At 33.8% G+C, this 19,959-nt stretch overlaps 1 protein-coding gene across 1 annotated transcript; it reads right to left on the bottom strand.

The window, feature by feature from the left end:
* Positions 1-13,118: 13,118 nt before the first annotated feature.
* LOC128556093 (uncharacterized protein DDB_G0271670-like) lies at positions 13,119-13,796 on the bottom strand (the record flags this gene model as incomplete). The annotated part of the gene is made up of 1 exon (XM_053539994.1): positions 13,119-13,796. A coding segment is annotated over one exon (678 nt), but the record flags the coding sequence as incomplete, so codon positions are not given.
* Between the last annotated feature and the right edge of the window lie 6,163 nt (positions 13,797-19,959).

Raw genomic sequence — 19,959 nt, 5'->3', positions numbered from 1 at the left:
CCTAATAAAGAATCTCGTAGTGAGTTTGAATATGTAATTAGCAGCGCCTTGTAAACATCTGTTTTTACTTTCAAATATTTTTCCTTTTAAAAGAAAGCATGACTATAAAATGGTTCAAAAGTAGGTTAATTGAAATAAATAAGTTCAACAATGTTTAAACAAAACCAAAGCAAAATTGATAACCATGACGGAACTATTTGAATTGTGCATGAAATGATTGTGTTGGCAGTCTCAGCAGTTGGCTGATCTTTGTAACTTTTCGATTTGAGGTTATATTGGTTTAGCGAACGATTTCACCAGCCTAAAAGCCAACTTAAGATTGACAAAAGTATGAAAAAATAAACATCGGTCTGCTGAACAACTATTTATTTTTGATTCTTTGAGTATGATTTCACTAGAAATATTGTTTTTTTTTATAAAAATGCTTAAAGATTTCAAATAAATACATGTACTAGTTATTGTACTTTTCTAAAATACATGGTAGGAGTATGGAAATTTTGAAAAAAAATCAATATAGCACCATATCCGAGGACAACTAAAACTGAAACAGTGCTGGTTACCTAGTATTTTAATCTTGTGATACAGATCATTTCATCAATATCAAATATTGCGAAAAAATGACGAAACTGCAGCGAGCGTCTCTAATTTCAGGGTACATCACGTGCAGGATAAGTAATTGAAAATTGAGAAATATTCTATGAATCTGTATAAATTAACTTTCGTTTCTCATCTATAATAGATTTCTGCAATATTCGAATAGCAAGTGTCAGAATATTTTTCTTCCTTGTGTGGAAACAAAAGTAATCTCGATCTCAAAATAGTCTAGCGCCCTGGTTCATATAACATTGTTTTACGTTTCACCTAACATATTTAGCAGGTGCAAAGGATGACAATAGACTGACAAAAAAGCGGCGAGATTTTTTGTTTTGGGTTTAACGCCGTTTTTCAACAGTATTTCAGTCATGTAACGGCGGGCAGTTCACCTAACCAGTGTTCCTGGATTCTGTACCAGTACAAACCTGTTCCCTCAACATGAATCAGCGGTGGAGGACTAATGATTTCAGACACAATGCCGTTTATCAAATAGTCACAGAGAACATACGCACCGCCCGGTGTTCGAACTCACGACCCCGTGATCCGTAGACTGACGTTCCACCTACTGAGCTGAGCGGGGCGAGAACTTTCAAACAAAATTAACATTGTACTTACGTCCATCTTGATTTTCTTGAGCGCCATTTTCCTGCTGTTATGTCGTAAGACCGTACCAATCAAAGACACGCAATTCATTAGTTCATTCGGTATTTAATAGCAGGCATTTAGGTATACAAATCGTACTACTTCCTCTGCAATATAAACATAAGCTTACTACTTGGTGGAAGATTACAGTAGACACAACAATCTTTATGGAATACTCAAAGGCATAAGTTTTGGAACCAATTGGTCTATATCATATTATCATGCATGGCGTGCGGAATTTTATATGTCTTATATTATTTCCCCTCATAATAGTATTTCATTGCAGACGGTATATGCTACTTTTTGCAGAAATCTGTGGTCAGCTATGGTCAGTATGTATTTCAACATATAGCTCAATAACTCAACAAAGCTCTGTGGTCTAGGCTGGGTAATTCTATTATTGATGGGATAGTTTTCCATATTATACCTGGTATAAAAGGTTTTTTTCATGTTTTCTGGCTTTATTTTTTATTTTTGAAGTAAAGAAATCGCAAGTATGTGAGAGAAAGAGAACTTATCATTTTGAAACAATTCTTTTATAAAACAATGTCATAAAATGACTTAACTAAATGTAGATTAATTGTAATTGGAGTTGACCTCTCTGTCTTGTATATCTACAAACTTATTAGTATCAAAGTGGAAAAGTTTACTTACATGCAAAACTCACAGCTGTTGACATAATTACTTGGTATCCTAGTGTTTGCATTAAGAAATAAAATATGTTTAAACACAAAAGCATTTACTGTGAGATATTTTCATATACTTAAACAGAAAGATAATTTGTGTAATGAAGAAATAAAATGTCATAATACGCTGCACTTGCATACATATCAAACAGATCAGGAAAAGAGATAAATTATCTTTAGCAATTAATTGCAGCGCTGTATTAACAAAAGCTTAATATAAAACAAAAACTGCTCTGATAGTGGTTTGTTATCTTTGGTGGGATATATATAAGCAAGTTTTAGAATTTCGCTAATTATATAAAACATGTTGATGAATCGAAGTCATATCACGTGATCAGCACTCTCTTCTGTAGTTTAAATAATTAACTGTACATGTAAAGTAATTATGTGTCATTGCAAACTGAAACAGAAAATGACGTTTGTATCATCATTTACATGCATATCTACATTTACGATGATTTAATAAAACATTTTGCGTCATAAAAAGTGTAACAATAAAAATTATAATTTGTCATCAACACGGTATGTTTAGATCATTGTTTTTCAAATTGGTTACATTGATCCAAAGTTACAAACTGTCTCTGAAACGATGGCTATTGAAAGGGTAAAATGCACGTATCTCATATATCAACTTGACGTAAGGTATAAATCGTAGCTTTTCGAGCGTTGTCATCTCTAGAATGGTCCGCCTTTACTTGACGTTATAGCAGAATGTGTTCATTAGACATTATAAATGCAAAGAGCAATCAACTGCAAAATGAAATTAAATCAAGCGCAGCTAGAAACGGCCGGAGTAACTTTGACTCTTTTAAGGTAGCCAAATGCCTCGTCATCTTATAAATGACGCGCATAAATCGATTAACGAAATTCCCACTGTCAACGTCACTTATCAACAGGCCCAATGTCGTAAGAAAGTGTATGTGCCAAGCTACAGAGACAAATCTTGCGGTAATGATTTTTTACTCAATGAATATTTTATGGAATCAATGGATATTTTATCTTCGCATATATGCGATATTTTTAATGGAATTTTAAGTAGTGGATTTTTCCCAGAAAAATGGACAGAGGGTGTAATAGTTCCTTTACATAAGAAGGGGGATAAAGGAAACGTTAAAGATTACAGGGGGATAACTCTAGTAAGTTGTATGTCTAAACTCTTCACATCTGTCTTAAATAAACGAATTGTGGATTTTTGTGATCAAAATAATACTATTTCTGATGCACAGTTTGGTTTCAGGAAAGGTCGGTCTACAGTTGATGCTCTTTTTATACTTTTGAATCTAGTACAAAAATATCTGAATGAGAATAAAAGACTATACTGTGTTTTTGTGGATCTAAAAATGGCGTATGACTGTATTTATAGAAATACACTGTGGCCTAAAGTATATAAGCTTGGTATTGATGGTAAAATATTGAGAATAATAAAAGATATGTATGAAAAGGTTAAATCATGTGTTCGATCATGTAATACATACTCTGACTTTTTTGAATACGCAGTAGGATTACGACAAGGGGAGGTAATATCACCGGTGCTTTTTTCTTTGTTTGTTGAAGATTTAGAATTATTTATCCAAAATGACATAAACTCGGGTCTTTCTTTTGATGATATTATAATTATTTTACTGTTATTTGCTGACGACATGGTTATTCTTGGCAAGTCTCCTGAAGAAATAAATACAAGTCTAGAATTGCTGTGTACTTATTGTAAAACTTGGAGTCTAGAGGTTAATGCACATAAAACTAAAGCTATGGTGTTTCGGAAACGAGGTGGTCTGCTTGAAATGAAGTTTTTACATATAACGGAAACCGATTAGAAGTAGTTAATGATTTTAACAATCTCGGTACAGTTTTTAATTATACTGGTAGTTTTGCATTAAATCAACAGCAGTTGGCCGGTAAAGCATTAAAAGCATTAAATGTTTTAGTAATAAATTGTAGAAAATTTAAAATGAAACCTATAATACTGTGCCAGTTATTTGATTCCTTTGTTGGATCCATACTAAGTTATTCAACTGAGATATGGGGCTTTGGTAAATCGAAAGAAATCGAAAGAATACACCTAAAATTTTTAAAGAAAATTCTTAATGTCAAAATGAGTACATCAAATGCAGCAGGATATGGAGAATTAGGGCGATACCCCCGTTACATATCAAAATATCTACGTATAATAAAATACTGGTTTAAAGTAATTAAAACAGATAATATAATTTTGAAAACTGTTTATAATATGTCATATGAAGATTGTCTAAATGGAAAGAAAAATTGGGTGTCAAGTGTTAAAAAGTTGTTATGTGATTATGGAATTAACTTTATATTTGAAAATCCATCGCTTGTGACTAAAACTTTATTTTTAGACAATTTTAAACAAAGATTGATCGATTGTTTTCTACAAGAATGGTGTAATAGTAAGTCTTCTAGCTCTGTACTTCGTTTATATGATCATTTTAAGGACACGTTTGGTTATGAAAACTATCTTGATCAACTACCTTCTGATCTTAGGAATTGTCTTGTTCGTCTACGAGTGTCATCATATTCATTAAGAATTCAAACAGGCAGATATGGAGCAAATAGAATACCTAGAAATGAACGTCTTTGTATGTACTGCAATTTAAATGATATAGACGATGAACTACATTTTCTTTGTAAATGTCCATGCTTTGATGATCTCAGACGCATTTATATTAAACGATATTTTTTATAATAGACTAAGTATGTATAAGCTTATTAATTGTTTAAGTGCAGCGATAGAAATACTCTTGTCAAGCTAAGTAAATTCATTAAACTTTCTTTCAATCGTAGAAATTTGTTAATTCAAATGTAATATATTATTGCAGTAACCAGTTCATCCTCTAAATATTAATATTGTGTGTGTGTGTGTGTGTGTGTGTGTGTGTGTGTGTGTGTTTTTTTATCTGTTCAAGTCGTGACCAATTGTATGTATTTGTTTATATACTGTATGTATATGTTATTTAACGATGTACATGTTGTACAAGTTAATAAAGATTCTGTTTTGTTCTGTTCTGTTCTATGTCTTCTGAAATCGTGTGAAAACCGCTATTTTCGACGTAAATAATGATGATGATGATAATAATGACATAGAGTGATAGTAGCAGTGACAGTACCATTAGTATTAGCAGAAACAGCAGCAACAACACCAGCAGTAGTAGTAGTAATAGTAGCAGTTGTACAAATAGTATTAATAGCAGCAGACGTAGTAATAGTAGTAGCCCAGTTGCCCCTGGAGGCAACTGGAAAATTGGAAATGGACTATGGACAACGGAGAACATGCAGTTTTACACCACTTAAATATTTCAAACCAGCATACCGGATGATACTGTAGGATATTTTTCTCAGCCTGATGATTTATGCTTCTTCAAGATTTACATCTTCCGGAGAAATTATATCAAATAATATGAAAGAGCATTTTCGAAAAGCCTTTGATTTAGATAAAAAAAAATATATAAAAGGTATAAATTGTTTGTTATAAATACAGCTTGGCAAATGATAATAACGCAAGAAAGATTTGCTGTGTTGCAATGTTAAATCAGATAGAAAAGATATGTTCTAATAAGCATGCATATTTTCAAAGGTTGATCAATCACTTGACACGACTGTTTGCTTGTTGGATCAGTAGACACAAATGTTGCTTGTTTGCCATAGCATGTTGTCTCTAGTAGCACAGGTCTTGAAGACTTCACCAAGATCGTGGCTTTTTTAACATTCGTACAGAATGGTTTTGCGTGCTTAAATTTTATGTGTAAATGTTGTTCTTTTTATGTACAATCTCGCCTGTCAAGTTGTATTTCGGTTATGTGTAGCACGGCTTTTCCCCGCGTTTAAACCTGAGTTGCTTTTTCGGAACTCAATGGCCGCTCCAACGATGTATCCCTACTTTCAGCTCGATGAATATGCTATATTGTCTTGCATGTGTATGTGGTTTCGTTCCGTCTTTCCTTCCCTTCCTCTATTAGATTAAAAAGAATGTTTTTTGCGTGTATCATTCCACTATAGTATCTATTAAAACTGGTGTCCTGCTTCGCGGTATGTGACTCTAGTTTTGTGTCTGTCTTAACTGCGAACAATGGGCCTCTGTGGCCAAATGGTTTAGACCGCTGTTTTCGAATTACTTTCCCGCATTAACACTTTCAAGTCACCGTAATGCGCATGGAGTGTACTGTTTTTCCATATAAGAAAGTCGTCAAGAGGTACCCGCCCATTTATGTAATAATGCTAGGAGGAACACCCTGAGTCTTTATCAAACATAGAAAGCTGGAAGACGTCATACAGTAAATAATTATGTCGGTGTGACATTGAACTTAACAAAATACGAAGTTGATGCTAACATGGTTTCGGAAGCTACTTTTTGCTATTTCATAGTTCCATGTGATAGAAGCTTGCCGTTTGTTTTTACTGTCTTGCACACTGGGGCCTGGTGATGGATTAAGAATGCAGTTAGACGCCAATTAAATTTCAAGTTAAAATATCACAATAGTCAACACTTTAATTAACTTAGCTAGTAAACCAAAATATTAAATTAAAATGTATATGTACTTCCAATAAAACATCACTAAAAACCCCAACGAGTTAAAATAAAATAAGAATACACTTGGTGTCATAACAGTCTTAAATAAATATTTTAAATATTTTAAATTTCAAAAAATACTTCTGACCACCTTAAATAATTACAATAATATAACGTTAAATTATGAAAAGTTTAAGGAGTTCGTGAGAAGTGTCACAAATCTGTAAGTCCTAAATGGAGTGGTTATTTGTTCTCAAAAGATCAAATTTTATCAATAAACAGAATATGTCAGAAATGTTAGAAATTTTTGCCCCATGTGGTTATTATGTTATCATGTTTTTATTTCGATGTAAATGAGATGTGAAACCAAAATTTGTAGTCCTGTTTGGCGGCATATAACCTATACTGTGTTGGTGCGCCGTAAAACCCAAATTAAATAAAATTAAATAATATGTCAGAAATGTTAGTCATGATAACAATTGTAAAACAATCACATTTCTTTGCAGTAGTTCTGTTGAAGGATAAGCAGTTCGACCAAGAACATGTCATGTGCATTACAATTTTAAAACTAAGTAAGGTTTGTTTCATAGATTTTAAGCTTCTGTGTCCGTCTTAAACAATACATATTGTTGACATGAACAACGTGTAAATTTGAGGAGGAAAGAACCGTATGCTTTTTACCGTTTTCAAACCTCCAGGCCTCTTTCGAAGATTCTGTTCAAAATTATCTTATCTGGTCGCATAAAAACGATGTAACTTATAAAAATCATCACCTGTTTAGACTATACAAAAACTAAGTAAGTGTTGATGATATAATTTTGATAAAATTTTCTACACCTCCAACACTCAAGTGTTCCGTTTAGGCTGAATGTGCTTTTGTCTGGATTTTGCTTATAGATACGGACTGATATATTCATTGTAGATATATTCATTTCTCACCTTAATATGTTGAGACCGTCTAAAGGAACATATTTTGTTTATTCCAACCTTGTTCGTAGATAAAAAAATAATAATGCAAAAGTGAGACCTAAGCGTTGCATTCCTCATGTTGTGCCCTTGTAAAGTTTCGTTTTCAGTCCCAGATTGTACGAAAGTGTTTCCCCTGACAAGTACCTAATAAACTGAAACAAGACTGGTCGTAATTCGCGATCACATATAAACTATTACATCAAAATTCATTTATTTAAATATACGAAAACATTTAGCAAATTTTACGTTCGTAAAACATTTGTTTAGTAATTTGTAGGATTTAGAAATCAATGTTCAGCTTTTCATTACATTTTTTTAACATTCAAAATTTTGAACGTTTGGTTTTATGCAACCGGACTTTTCGTCACCAATGCTAGAGCATAGCAAAGCAGGTAGTTAGTTATTTTAAAACAAAACTTACTGTTCCAAGGCGATTTTCTTAAATTTGACTGTATTTTCATTGATATTGCTATTCGAAGCGCACCGTCTGCTATATCTTGCCGTAGAGTATCAGCATGTGGGTGACTTTGTTTCTGGTGGTGATGCCTAAGGCCTCCAAGATTTCTAATCTCACAATTTTTATTATATAAAATATTGATGCTACAATATAATCTGTATTAAATACGGGTCATGGCGATAATTTGGCACATGTTCTCATATATCCAGAAGGTTGTTCTTACTAGGTAGTTCAAGACGGTTATGATGTCGCTCTTGCCAATAATTATAATTCTGTCTTGGTTCTGCAGATTTGTAGACTGTTGTAAACAGCTGGCATCAGATTACACATATCTTTTCGGGTTAATTTGCAGTTTTTCAGGATAGCGTTTTCTTGAGTTATATCTAATGATGTGTTAGTGAAGCTTTTCTAGAGGATAACTCTTTACTTAAAATCCTATTAGATACCCAGAACATTTATAAATATGACGACGTTAAAGATACCAGGAAGCAAAAAATATAAACTTCCATTAGAACATGTATTTTAAGTTCAATAACATGTTAGGTTTATGTTAGGTTTAACAGATAAAGCAATTGTCCAAAATAGCGAATATGCATAACTACATGATTAGAAAAACACAATCTTCAATATTGCACAGGAACATATACAGCCAGAGTCATAAAGGGAGGTAATAAAAAAGAATAATGGATTCAATACTATTTTTAATTACGTAAATCAAATATTCAAACCTATAACAAGTAAGTAAGATGTCAATTACCGCAAACAGGATATGGGGAGAACTCTAGAGAATATATATCTTCATACCAAAACTGTGACAGCCACATTGTAAGCATAACTTTAGAATGTTACAGTTACTAAAACATGTAATCTCTTATCTGTGATGTAGATTATTTAAGGATATGTAGGCATTTTCTTTGGGATCATTTTACAGCCATATTTAGGCCATCCTTACATTTGTGAATTAATTTAGTAAATACCTAAAAAAAATAGTTGATAAAACGTAGCCTTTATGATATGTGAGATGTCGGACAGATAGACGTACAGATATGTTTCAGCTGCTAATATAATCTTCTAATTCGTCAAGACATATGATTTCATGCAAACGGCAGCTATAATTTGATGTTCAAGCAGATAGCGGTTTTGCATGACTAATAAACGTTATTGCGGATATTTTTTTTTGATAAATCGCACATAGATGTCAGCGAAAATTAAAGACAACGAAATAGGCTCACACTTTACATTTGCCTAGTTGCTGTAAAAACAATATTGCTTTCTTGAAATGAGTATTCCCCAATTTTTGTTTACATTTGGAAAGTACATTAATCTGTTAGTGATAATGAACCTTCAACCGTCCATATTCCAAAATATTTCTTTGACTTTAGTAACTTTTTCTGTAAGGTGTATGTGTTACATTAATAAACTGAAGTATTTAAGTTTACCTATCATTTTGCTGTTGAAACATGTGTGTGTCTCTTGGTTCTCTGCCTTCTGAAATGTCATCGCATACATGCGTATATTTGTTAGGTTATTTTACTTTTTTTTTGAGTTTCAAATATTGTGCCTTTTGTAATCATTGCCTCTGTTGCTTTTATTTACTCTGTTTTATAACTTTTGAGTGGTTTGATGCACAACATAAACCGGTTTGAACTCCCAGGTAGTGTTATTGCCATTGATTGTTTCAGCCTGGAATCATGATGTGTTAATTTTGTTTGGTGTGACCTCCTTTTCTTCTATATATTGTTATGTACAGTCTTTAAATGATACACATGCATATATAAAAATATATTGATGGCTGCTCCTGTTGGATTTTTTTTATCGTGGACTATTGTTGCTGTTCTGTGGCTTTAGAACACAGTGTGGATGGGGATTAAGAATGATGTTAACTGTTTTTAATTCTCAAGTGTTATTTTTGCCACTGACCGTTCCAATGCAGTGCCATACCGTCTTCCTTTATTTTGTTTGCTGCATCATTGTTGTCTTATTATTTTTTATGCCTATGTTGTATGTAAATGTCATATATTCACGCAAACTTATATACTCAGTTTCGTTTCGGGGTCCCTGCGTTCTTGGAACCTGACTATTGCTATTTGATTTTTTGTCCTTGTCTTTATCACCGGTTTTTCCTGTTGATTTTCTTTTAATTTGTGAATCAGCATGAGCCTTATACTTGCCTTGAGATTACACTGCAGACATTATAATATTTGTGAAGCATATCATGAAACTTTACATTAAGGTATTTGAAAGAACGTAGTCTATATAAAAGATGCCGAGGAATGATAGAAGCACACAGCGAATGTATCTTAACGATCCATCCTCTGGAATATCTTCCGATCATAAGTTTACATCTAGCCCTATGGTTCCGTACGAACGACAACACTTTGATATTCACATAGATAGTTGCTTTGCATTACAAATAACATTTATTACAGTAACAAAATTTTCTTATGAAATGCACGTAATTGGGAACCCTGTAAAATAAGAAAAAAAAACTCGGCAAAGCAGTATAACAAGGAAAAGAAATATGCAACATAAGATAAAAGAAATATCAATGATTAAATGTCCAAAACAGTAATTAATTCACATCACTTAGAAAATAATTATCCGAAATAGACATAAATAATTTGTATCAAGAAGGAACTGGGAGGTACACATAGCTTTAGTGTTGAGGATAATGAGACAGTTGTCGAGATCATGGTCAAGGTCACTGGCTTCAAATCACTTGCTCCTCAAAAATGTAGGATTGAATCTTCGCTTGTGTTGGTAGAATTCTTCATGTGAGGAAGCCGTTCAGATAGTTTTAGGAAGGTTGTGTTCTACCCAGGTGCACGGGGGCACCTGGGGTCTTCGTACGTTATCAAACACTGGAAAAGTCGCCATATGACATATAATTATGTCGGTGTTACGTTAAACACAACAAAATGAAATGCAGTACAAACCAATAACTTATGTTAACAAACATAATAGTTTGATCAAAATAAAAAGATCATCATGGTCTTTTTATTGTTTTATATCTTTAGGTTATTTGCTTTGTATCGAGCAATTATGCGCGAGTTCTGCAGCGCGGAAATATTGCGCAACTTTATCGGCGAAATATTTTTCCGCTTAAGAATGAATGCATATCTCTCAATACAAAGCTAATAATATTTTGAATGTCTTATTATTATTGTATACAAATGTTTTGAATTGACAATACTGACGTAAATAAAATAAAAATTTAACGCAACAACACAATTAAAATTACGAACGATATGAAAATCAGGAAATACATGGAAAATGTTGGCGTTTCCTGCTCCATTGTAAGTTAACGGAGAGTAAAAACGAGTATATATATGTAATATTGTTCTGAACAATACGGTGATATATTTGGACGAGAGCCCATTCGATAAAACATATTGAACTAACCGATTGGCAAGTGCAGTATGTTGTTTCTGATAGGTACATGTTAACATGTATGGTCAAATCAAAGTCGGATCGTCAAATAAATTAATTGTATCATATACGGATCACATGATCCGAATTTGTTTCCTATTGAAAAGTTCCTATTTACCCTGTTAAAAAGGATCAATTTTCCTCCTACAGAATTTCTAATTTCGTAAGAAGCTATTTCTGGTTTTATAACTTTAGCATTGTATAGAATATCTGTTGAGGAATGAACCATATGTTTTATTTTAACTGTTTTGAGATTTTCTTGTTAATCTAGTCATTCATCGTGATGGTATGAAAACGGAATCTTCTTATAACAAATAGCATCTGTTCAGACTACACAAAAACCTGAATAAGTGCATATGATGTAATTTTGATAACATTAAATGCTTTCTTAACACTTGCGAGTATTATGTTTAGAATTAATACGTTTTTGTGAGATTTTGATTGAGCCCAAAGTAAAACAATGTTGGCACTGCATTCGTAAGCAATGTGCTGGAACATTCATCATTCACCTACATTTTTAGAGAAGCTTAAACGCCGTTTTTGTATTAAACAAAACATAGGCATAGCAAAACGCCCAGATAATAATATTTCAAGCAAAGAGGGACTACTTCTCTTCTTTTACTACTACTTCTTCTTAACTACGACTACAACTACTATAACAACCATTTCTAGTTCTTTTTCTACATTTACTTCCACTACTACTACTACTACTACTACTACTACTACTACTACTATTACTGATACTACTGCTACTACGCCTACTACAACCTTTAAATCCATTCCTAGTTCTTTTTCTACTTTTACTACTACTACTACTACTACTACTAATGCTACTTCTACTACTACTACTGCTGCTACTACGACTACTACTTTTATTACTATCACTCCTAATTCTTTTTCTACTTTTACTACTACTATTACTGCTGCTGCTACTACTACTACTGCTACTACTACTACTGCTACTACTACTACTACTGCTACTACTACTTCTACTACTACTACTACTACTACTACTACTACTGGTACTAATACTGCTACTACTTCTACTACTCCTACTGCTACTAAGATTACTACTTTTATTACTATCACTCCTAGTCCTTTTTCTACTTTTACTACTACTACTAGTACTACTTCAATTACTACAACTACTACTGCTATTAAACTTCTGCCAATCATGTTACTAATACAGCTACTACTGCTCTAATACCATTGATAAAATTTTTACTTAATCTACTACTACTACTACTACTACTGCTGCTGTTGCTATCGATGCTGCTTCTGGTACTAATGTTGCTGCTACTCCTTCTTCTATTACTACTTCTACTACTACTGCTGCTTATTCTATTGCTGCTGTTGCTGCCACTGCTACTTCTACTACAACTACTTTTGCTACTACTACTACTACTCCTACTACTTCTATTCCTACGTATTCTACTACTGCACTACTACTACTACTACTACTACTACTACTACTACTGCTGCTGCTACTACTACTCCTACTAATGCTTCTTTTACTACTACTACTACTACTACTACTTCTTCTTCTCCTACTACTATTTCTATTACTACTTATAGTACTACTACTACTCTTACTACTACTGCTTCTACTGCTACAAACACTCTTACTACTGTTTCTTTCACTACCACAACTCCTACCGCTACTACTACTACTACTACTACTACTACTACTTCTTCTACTACTACTGCTATTACTACTACTACTACTACTTCTACTACTACTGCTATTACTACTACTACTGCTATTTCTGCTACTACTACTACTTCTACAACTTCTACTACTACTACTACTACTACTACTACTTCTACTACTACTGCTATTACTACTACTACTGCTATTTCTGCTACTACTACTACTTCTACAACTTCTACTACTACTGCTACTACTACTACTACTACTACTACTACTTCTACTACTACCGCTACTACTACTACTACTACTACTACTACTACTACTACTTCTACTACTACCGCTACTACTACTACTACTACTACTACTACTACTTCTACAACTTCTACTACTACCGCCACTACTACTACTACTACTACTACTACTACTTCTACTACTACTGCTATTACTACTACTACTGCTATTTCTGCTACTACTACTACTTCTACAACTTCTACTACTACTACTACTACTACTACTACTACTTCTACTACTACTGCTATTACTACTACTACTGCTATTTCTGCTACTGCTACTACTACTACCGCTACTACTACTACTACTACTACTACTACTACTACTACTACTACTTCTACTACTACTACTACTACTACTACTACTACTACTACTGCTATTACTACTACTACTACTACTACTACTACTACTACTACTTCTACTACTACCGCTACTACTACTACTACTACTACTACTACTACTACTACTTCTACAACTTCTACTACTACCGCTACTACTACTACTACTACTACTACTACTACTACTATTTCTACTACTACTGCTATTACTACTACTACTGCTATTTCTGCTACTACTACTACTTCTACAACTTCTACTACTACTACTACTACTACTTCTACTACTACTGCTATTACTACTACTACTGCTATTTCTGCTACTACTACTACTTCTACAACTTCTACTACTACTGCTACTACTAATACTACTACTACTACTACTTCTACTACTACTACTACTACTGCTGCTACTGCTGCTGCTGCTGCTGCAACTGCTGCTCATTTTTCTGTCGTTTCAGTCATATTTGGTCGTTGAATACACAAGCACAGCATAAATGCACTTGAAATATGAATTCACAATAATTTGGTTAAGTTGTAAAATTGGATGAACCTGTGAACAGCGAAATGATATCTTTGGTTTACAGTGTTCCGATAGGTTCATCGCTATGTCGAACTGTCGACCCCCGCAGAGGTGAGGGCGACACAACGATGACACAATATGACAGCACAACAACACGATGCGACGTTATCGTACTCTTGCATCGTGCTGTCGTGCAGTCACATCGCGTTATCGTGCTGTCACGTCGAGCTATCGTCCTTTTGCGTTGTGATATCGTAGTGTCGCTCTTTCCTCTGCCAGGGTTAGCAGTATCGAAATATCGTAATGGTTTTCAATCCGAAACTTTTCTCTCTCGAAATCAAAAAGTAACGGCATGAGGTGGTTATAATTTGGTTACTATTTTGGTGTCTTTTAAAGAAAAAACATCTTCAGAACTTCAGATGAAAGGAAAATAGATGAAAAGTAAAGTACCATAGCTTTCAAGCTAACAATTTCATTATTAAGCCTATTTGAGATTGTATTCATATCGGTAGTATCATAGAAAAAATAAATTTTTGTCTTACTTTTTGAAATTTACCTTCTATTTACGACCGTCTTCCACATTTTTACCTTCATTCACATATTCTGGCTGACAGCATGCTCAGACTATGGACTCTGCCAAACATGCAAGGTAACTTTCATTCTAATGCGTTATATTTCTACATAGTAAAAGTTCATTTTCTTTTTATTTATTTTGTCTTTTTGTCATGTTCTACGAGTTCCGCGGTTTTAACTTTGCTTTTTATGATATGTCCCAACAGGTCGCCTGCTTTCCAAGACAGCTATAAAATTACGAAGTCACCTAGTTTTAAAGGCGATCAGTCTTAATTCAGCAACATTTTATGGCAAACTTTACTTTTTGTATTGTTTGTTAGAGGCTTTTTAAATGGACCTCAAACGTCCAATAGAATAGATCATTATATGTGATGTATGTCTTATTGTACTTTCTTGAATGTTTGATTACTCTTCCATTCCCACAAAAACTCCCGGCACACACACAAACACTCAACTTTGATGGAATCTTTCTTAAAAAGCTGATATGTGCTATGAATATTTCTAATGATTTCAAAACAAATTTCTAGTTTTGCGTTTACATTTGATAGATATCGATATATTGCAACCCAAAGGCAAATTTTAAAACTGCATGTAGCTTTGGAATTCAGTAATATCCTACCTATCAAGATAGGCAAAATGAGGTAATAATACAATTTCACAAACTTGCCTTTCGAATTATTTTCGGCTAAATGCAAATATTTTAAAACAACTATAATACCTATGTCGCTTTATCCATTCCTTAAACAAAACATGTTTATCAGATTTATTTATAATTATGCTAAAATAGGTTTATCAATATGTAAAAATATTCCCAGTGACAATACAGCATATATTAAGCGCTGAAGTAAACAAAAATAAGGGTAAATAATTATAGGTTATTAACTTTGTATGTGGACATATGCACGAGTTCTGCAGCGGTAAAATTGCGCGACTTTAGGAGCGCAATATTATCCGCGAAAGAACGAGTGCATATACACACATACAAAGTTGATAACCTTTTTATTACATACCCACTATCAAATACTTAATTTATGTCTAAATTATCGTTCTGTAACGAAAGACAGGAAAATTACGAAAAGAATTTCTCCGAAAATGTAATAAACAAATCAAACTGACGCGCTTTAATATTTTCCGCGAAAATCACGTCAACTTGTTGTCGCAACGTGCGCGAGGACGCCATTGACGTCACGCGATTCTTTCCATTACAACATTAAGAAAACATTCTACGTCCGATATGAAAGCGTTCCACGTCAATATGGAAAAATATTGCACGATCGCGGTCCATTGAAACTTAATGGAAAATAATTTTAGGTGTGTAGTAATACAATATTCAAGTATTGAACAAATCCATTATTTGAAAAAAAACAACAACAAAAAACAACGACAAAAAACAGATTCACCACTTTTAAAACCTTTAACCTGCTAGCGGCAAGTGATTCTGCCTTTGCGACCAGTGCTGACCAAGATCAGCCTGCACATCCGTGCAGTCTGATCATGGTCTGCACTGTTCGCTATTCAGTCAGTAAATTTTCAGTGAAAACCCCTTCAAATAATAAATGGTATTGCCCAAATTGAATGATGGACCAATCCATTTTAGAAATATAGCAGGGTAAAGGTTAATACATATTGCGCAACTGGGATACGTGGTCTACATGTTCATTTTTAAAAGAAAATAATTATTCGGTCTTATGCATTTATTACTTGCTACAGATTATAATGTAATCGTTGTGTACGTAGTATAATTGGAGAAAATATTATATAAAGAATGCTGGAACTGCGTTGTCTATATGATACGCAAGATGTCGGACAGATAGACGTACGTAATCGTTATAAGTTAGTGATTGATCCCAAGCATAAAATCTGATAACATATTTACATATATAACTTATTGGTTACCTTCAAACCGCAGTTCCTCTGATGCTGAAATAGACCGCTTTTTACGTGATGTATGGAATGTACTGATGAAATAGGATGATTGTAGACGAACAATCTAGGTGATCAAAGCGAAATGGCCCAGGACGACTTCATTTCCCTTCCTACCCACCCCGAAAACATTGTTCAGATACTGTATGTCTCAAAACGTACAGTAGTCATCAGATGATGTCAGTGCCCTCAATTAAAAATGTGTTTACATTATGTATCTGCTGTTATTAAATATGTTTTGTAATGCTGCACAAATCCAATATTCTTAGATATCAAACATCATGGTTTAGGCTAGTCTGGCTACCGGCTAGATAATCTTTTTTTTATCTTTTGTAATCATTTCTCTTATATATTCCGACCAATCTGTCTCGGATCTGATTATCCAGTGTTTTGAGAAGAAAATTGGCATAAGTATACAAAATTTGAATGGCCTCAGTAGTTATCGCCTGCGGACAAAGTCTAAGCACAGACTAGGTTTAGGCCTTGTAAATGTCAGTGTCATTCTGTAGCTATAACAGGATAGTCTACCCTGCAAATCTTTAATAAATACCATCGATATACTAATCTGGTCCTTTGTCTCTAAACACAGCCGGCCGGGCGATGCTACTGCGAAATATGAAGACATGAAGGTATACATACACTAAAAAAGGAAATGGCGGAAAATGGTATCGCATGATGGAGGGCTCGGTCAGTTCTCAGTTTGTTTGCTGTAAACTGCAGTTTTCCTAACCCACCATAGCAATTTAGGATCTCATTTAAACAGTATGCTTGTTTGACTGCAAATACTTGTCTTGCATAAACACGATCCCTACTTTTCTTTTGATTTTTATTCGGCACTGACAATATTCTTACAAAAATGTAAGTTACAGACAATAAGAATTGGTAATGGTGTATGCTGCAGACGTTGGAAATTTCGCATTTTTATACAGAATAAAGAATACCGTATCTATTTAGTGTGTTTATGCCTAAACAACCAGTCCCTACCATAATTTCATTCTGAAGCGGAGGCCGAAGAAAGACAACTCTGTATGGAATTTGCTTCCGAAACCGCTTGAAAATCTAAATCATACCAAAATGTTATCACCCTACTTTGATATAATTTTGCCATTTGCAGCTTTTTGGTATTTTTGCCATTAAAACAACTACATAGCGTACATGAATGGTAACTGCTTGCCACGTGTTTGTTTAATATCACATAATATTATCTAAATATCAAGAAACAATGCACGCCTTAATCCAGACACATCAACTGAAGGCATATCCTCAGACTTGTAGGTATACCCAGACCTGGCGTATCAGAGAATGAAAGACAACTTCACACCAAGTAAATGTCACTTCGCTTTTCAATCATACTGAACTACATTTTGTGTGAAAAGAATTTATTGCTAGGGTAAGTTTTGTAGCACTAGATATACCATCTCAACCGGTTCTAATGTCTATAAAATTATTTTCCTTAAAATTAAAACTATTTAATATCATCCTGTATTATCAAGTCTACATCCAGGCTTGCTATCTGGTTATAAGGTGTTAATGATCTGGGAGCACTCCTATATTCGGCCATCTGTATACGCTGCAAATGTGCCGGAAACAATGATAATGTTATCTGTCTAGCATATTTTATCTCTTTGAAGTAAAAAAGGGAATATCTGTTTCACAGACTATGCAGCAAACATAATATTTTCAAGAACAGAATGGTCACGAGTTATAAAATAAGTTTTGAACTTAAGCAATAACCAAATTCTCCTTCTTGTTCAGGTATTTTTATTCAAGAATGAATCCCTAAGAATCCCTAAGAAGTGTGTAAATGACAAAACGATGAGAATATTAGATATGTTTCATTAAACGGTTTAAAACCACCAAAAAGTATAGAATTAAGTCACGTGGTTGAATACGAATATCTTGCTTTAGCTGTACCATTTCCATTTACCAGCTCTTTATTATATTAGAGCGACTAATTCAAGAGGGACTAGGGTAGGTCTCGCACCGCATGTGGACCGTTTGATGTGCTGTTTCACATACATTTATGTCTCCGTTTGGCTTAACCCTAGCTTCTTACACGACCCAGAATACCTTTCGTTTTGAGTAATGACACACGTGCTGCATACATTAATCATTGGAAAGATGTTTAAAGATTTAAATAGCAAAAGCAAGTCAATTACATAATGTGCAGCAGCTCTTTTAACTTTAAACGCTTTATCGGGTTTAAATTTGGAACCAGATATCTAAATTGAAAATATGTTGCCAAAATGTAACGCAACATGACGAGGGAGTATGGCAAAGCATTCGGCGCTCATTAATTTAGGCCGCAGAAAATATATGTTTAGGCTGCTTTCAAATATCTTTTCATGTATTCCTTGATAAATACTGGTACAAAGAGACTTGAAACTCAATGCGAGTCTGCTATCATGTTGCTCGGTTCACAGTAGAATCATTATGATTTTATCACCTAAAAGCTATTCAAAGTAAACGTTAAATGTCTTTTTAATGAATGCAATATTATTTCCAGCATTTATTTATCTTAGCTGTGACGAACTTGATTCAGGACTTGTTGCTCGAATGCACGAAATTCCCGTAGGTAACAGACATTTTTTTTCACATGTACATGAGGTTAACGGATGGAAACGGACGTAAACGTATTAGCATAATGTAGCTCTTAGGAACATGATATATAACGTTGATTTATCTTTCGTTGTTGTCAATAGATTAGATCCAGAATATATAGACTATTAGATTTACCGCTTACTCATTTAAAAATAATATAAATACATTTTTGGTCAAACTGGTCTTAAAGCAAACCTATCAAATGGCAATGTTACGAGCAAAACCAGAACGTGTATTTGTACTTTATGCAAGGAAACGAGATAATACTTAAAGTTTTGACCACTGTGAAAAATAAAACTGTGGGTCAGATGTTTACTTCTGAGCAAGATACGAACTTATACAACCGCATACAAAACAAATATTAGAATAAACATAGATCATTTTTACTTTTACTGTATTTTGTTTGGCCTAAAACCATTAATGACAGACTGACGGCCTTTGCTGCCGTGCCAATATACTAACAACCTTCCTCATGAAAATACAATTTAAGCACTTTTCCTAATTGTTTTAGCAAATGCGTGCATTAATTCGATTATCTTATATCTCGTGCACTCAATGCCTAAATCAAATACTATCTTTGTATTCACAGGCACTTGTTTTATTCTATTTTGAACACATTATATCATGACTCTATTATATAAATCATTGGCTGGCTATAAATATGAATTTTGACGTTGGAGAGAAACGATTTTTCTAGACACGCAGAATGCACGCCGTACAATGTCAGAATCTTGTAATGTTTGGCCCAACCTGTAGATGTTTG

This window comes from Mercenaria mercenaria, chromosome 4 (genome assembly GCF_021730395.1).
Source record: "Mercenaria mercenaria strain notata chromosome 4, MADL_Memer_1, whole genome shotgun sequence".
NCBI lineage: Eukaryota > Metazoa > Mollusca > Bivalvia > Venerida > Veneridae > Mercenaria > Mercenaria mercenaria.
The sequence above is the reverse complement of the archived record's forward strand: the minus strand, read 5'-3'. Positions and strand labels throughout refer to the sequence as shown.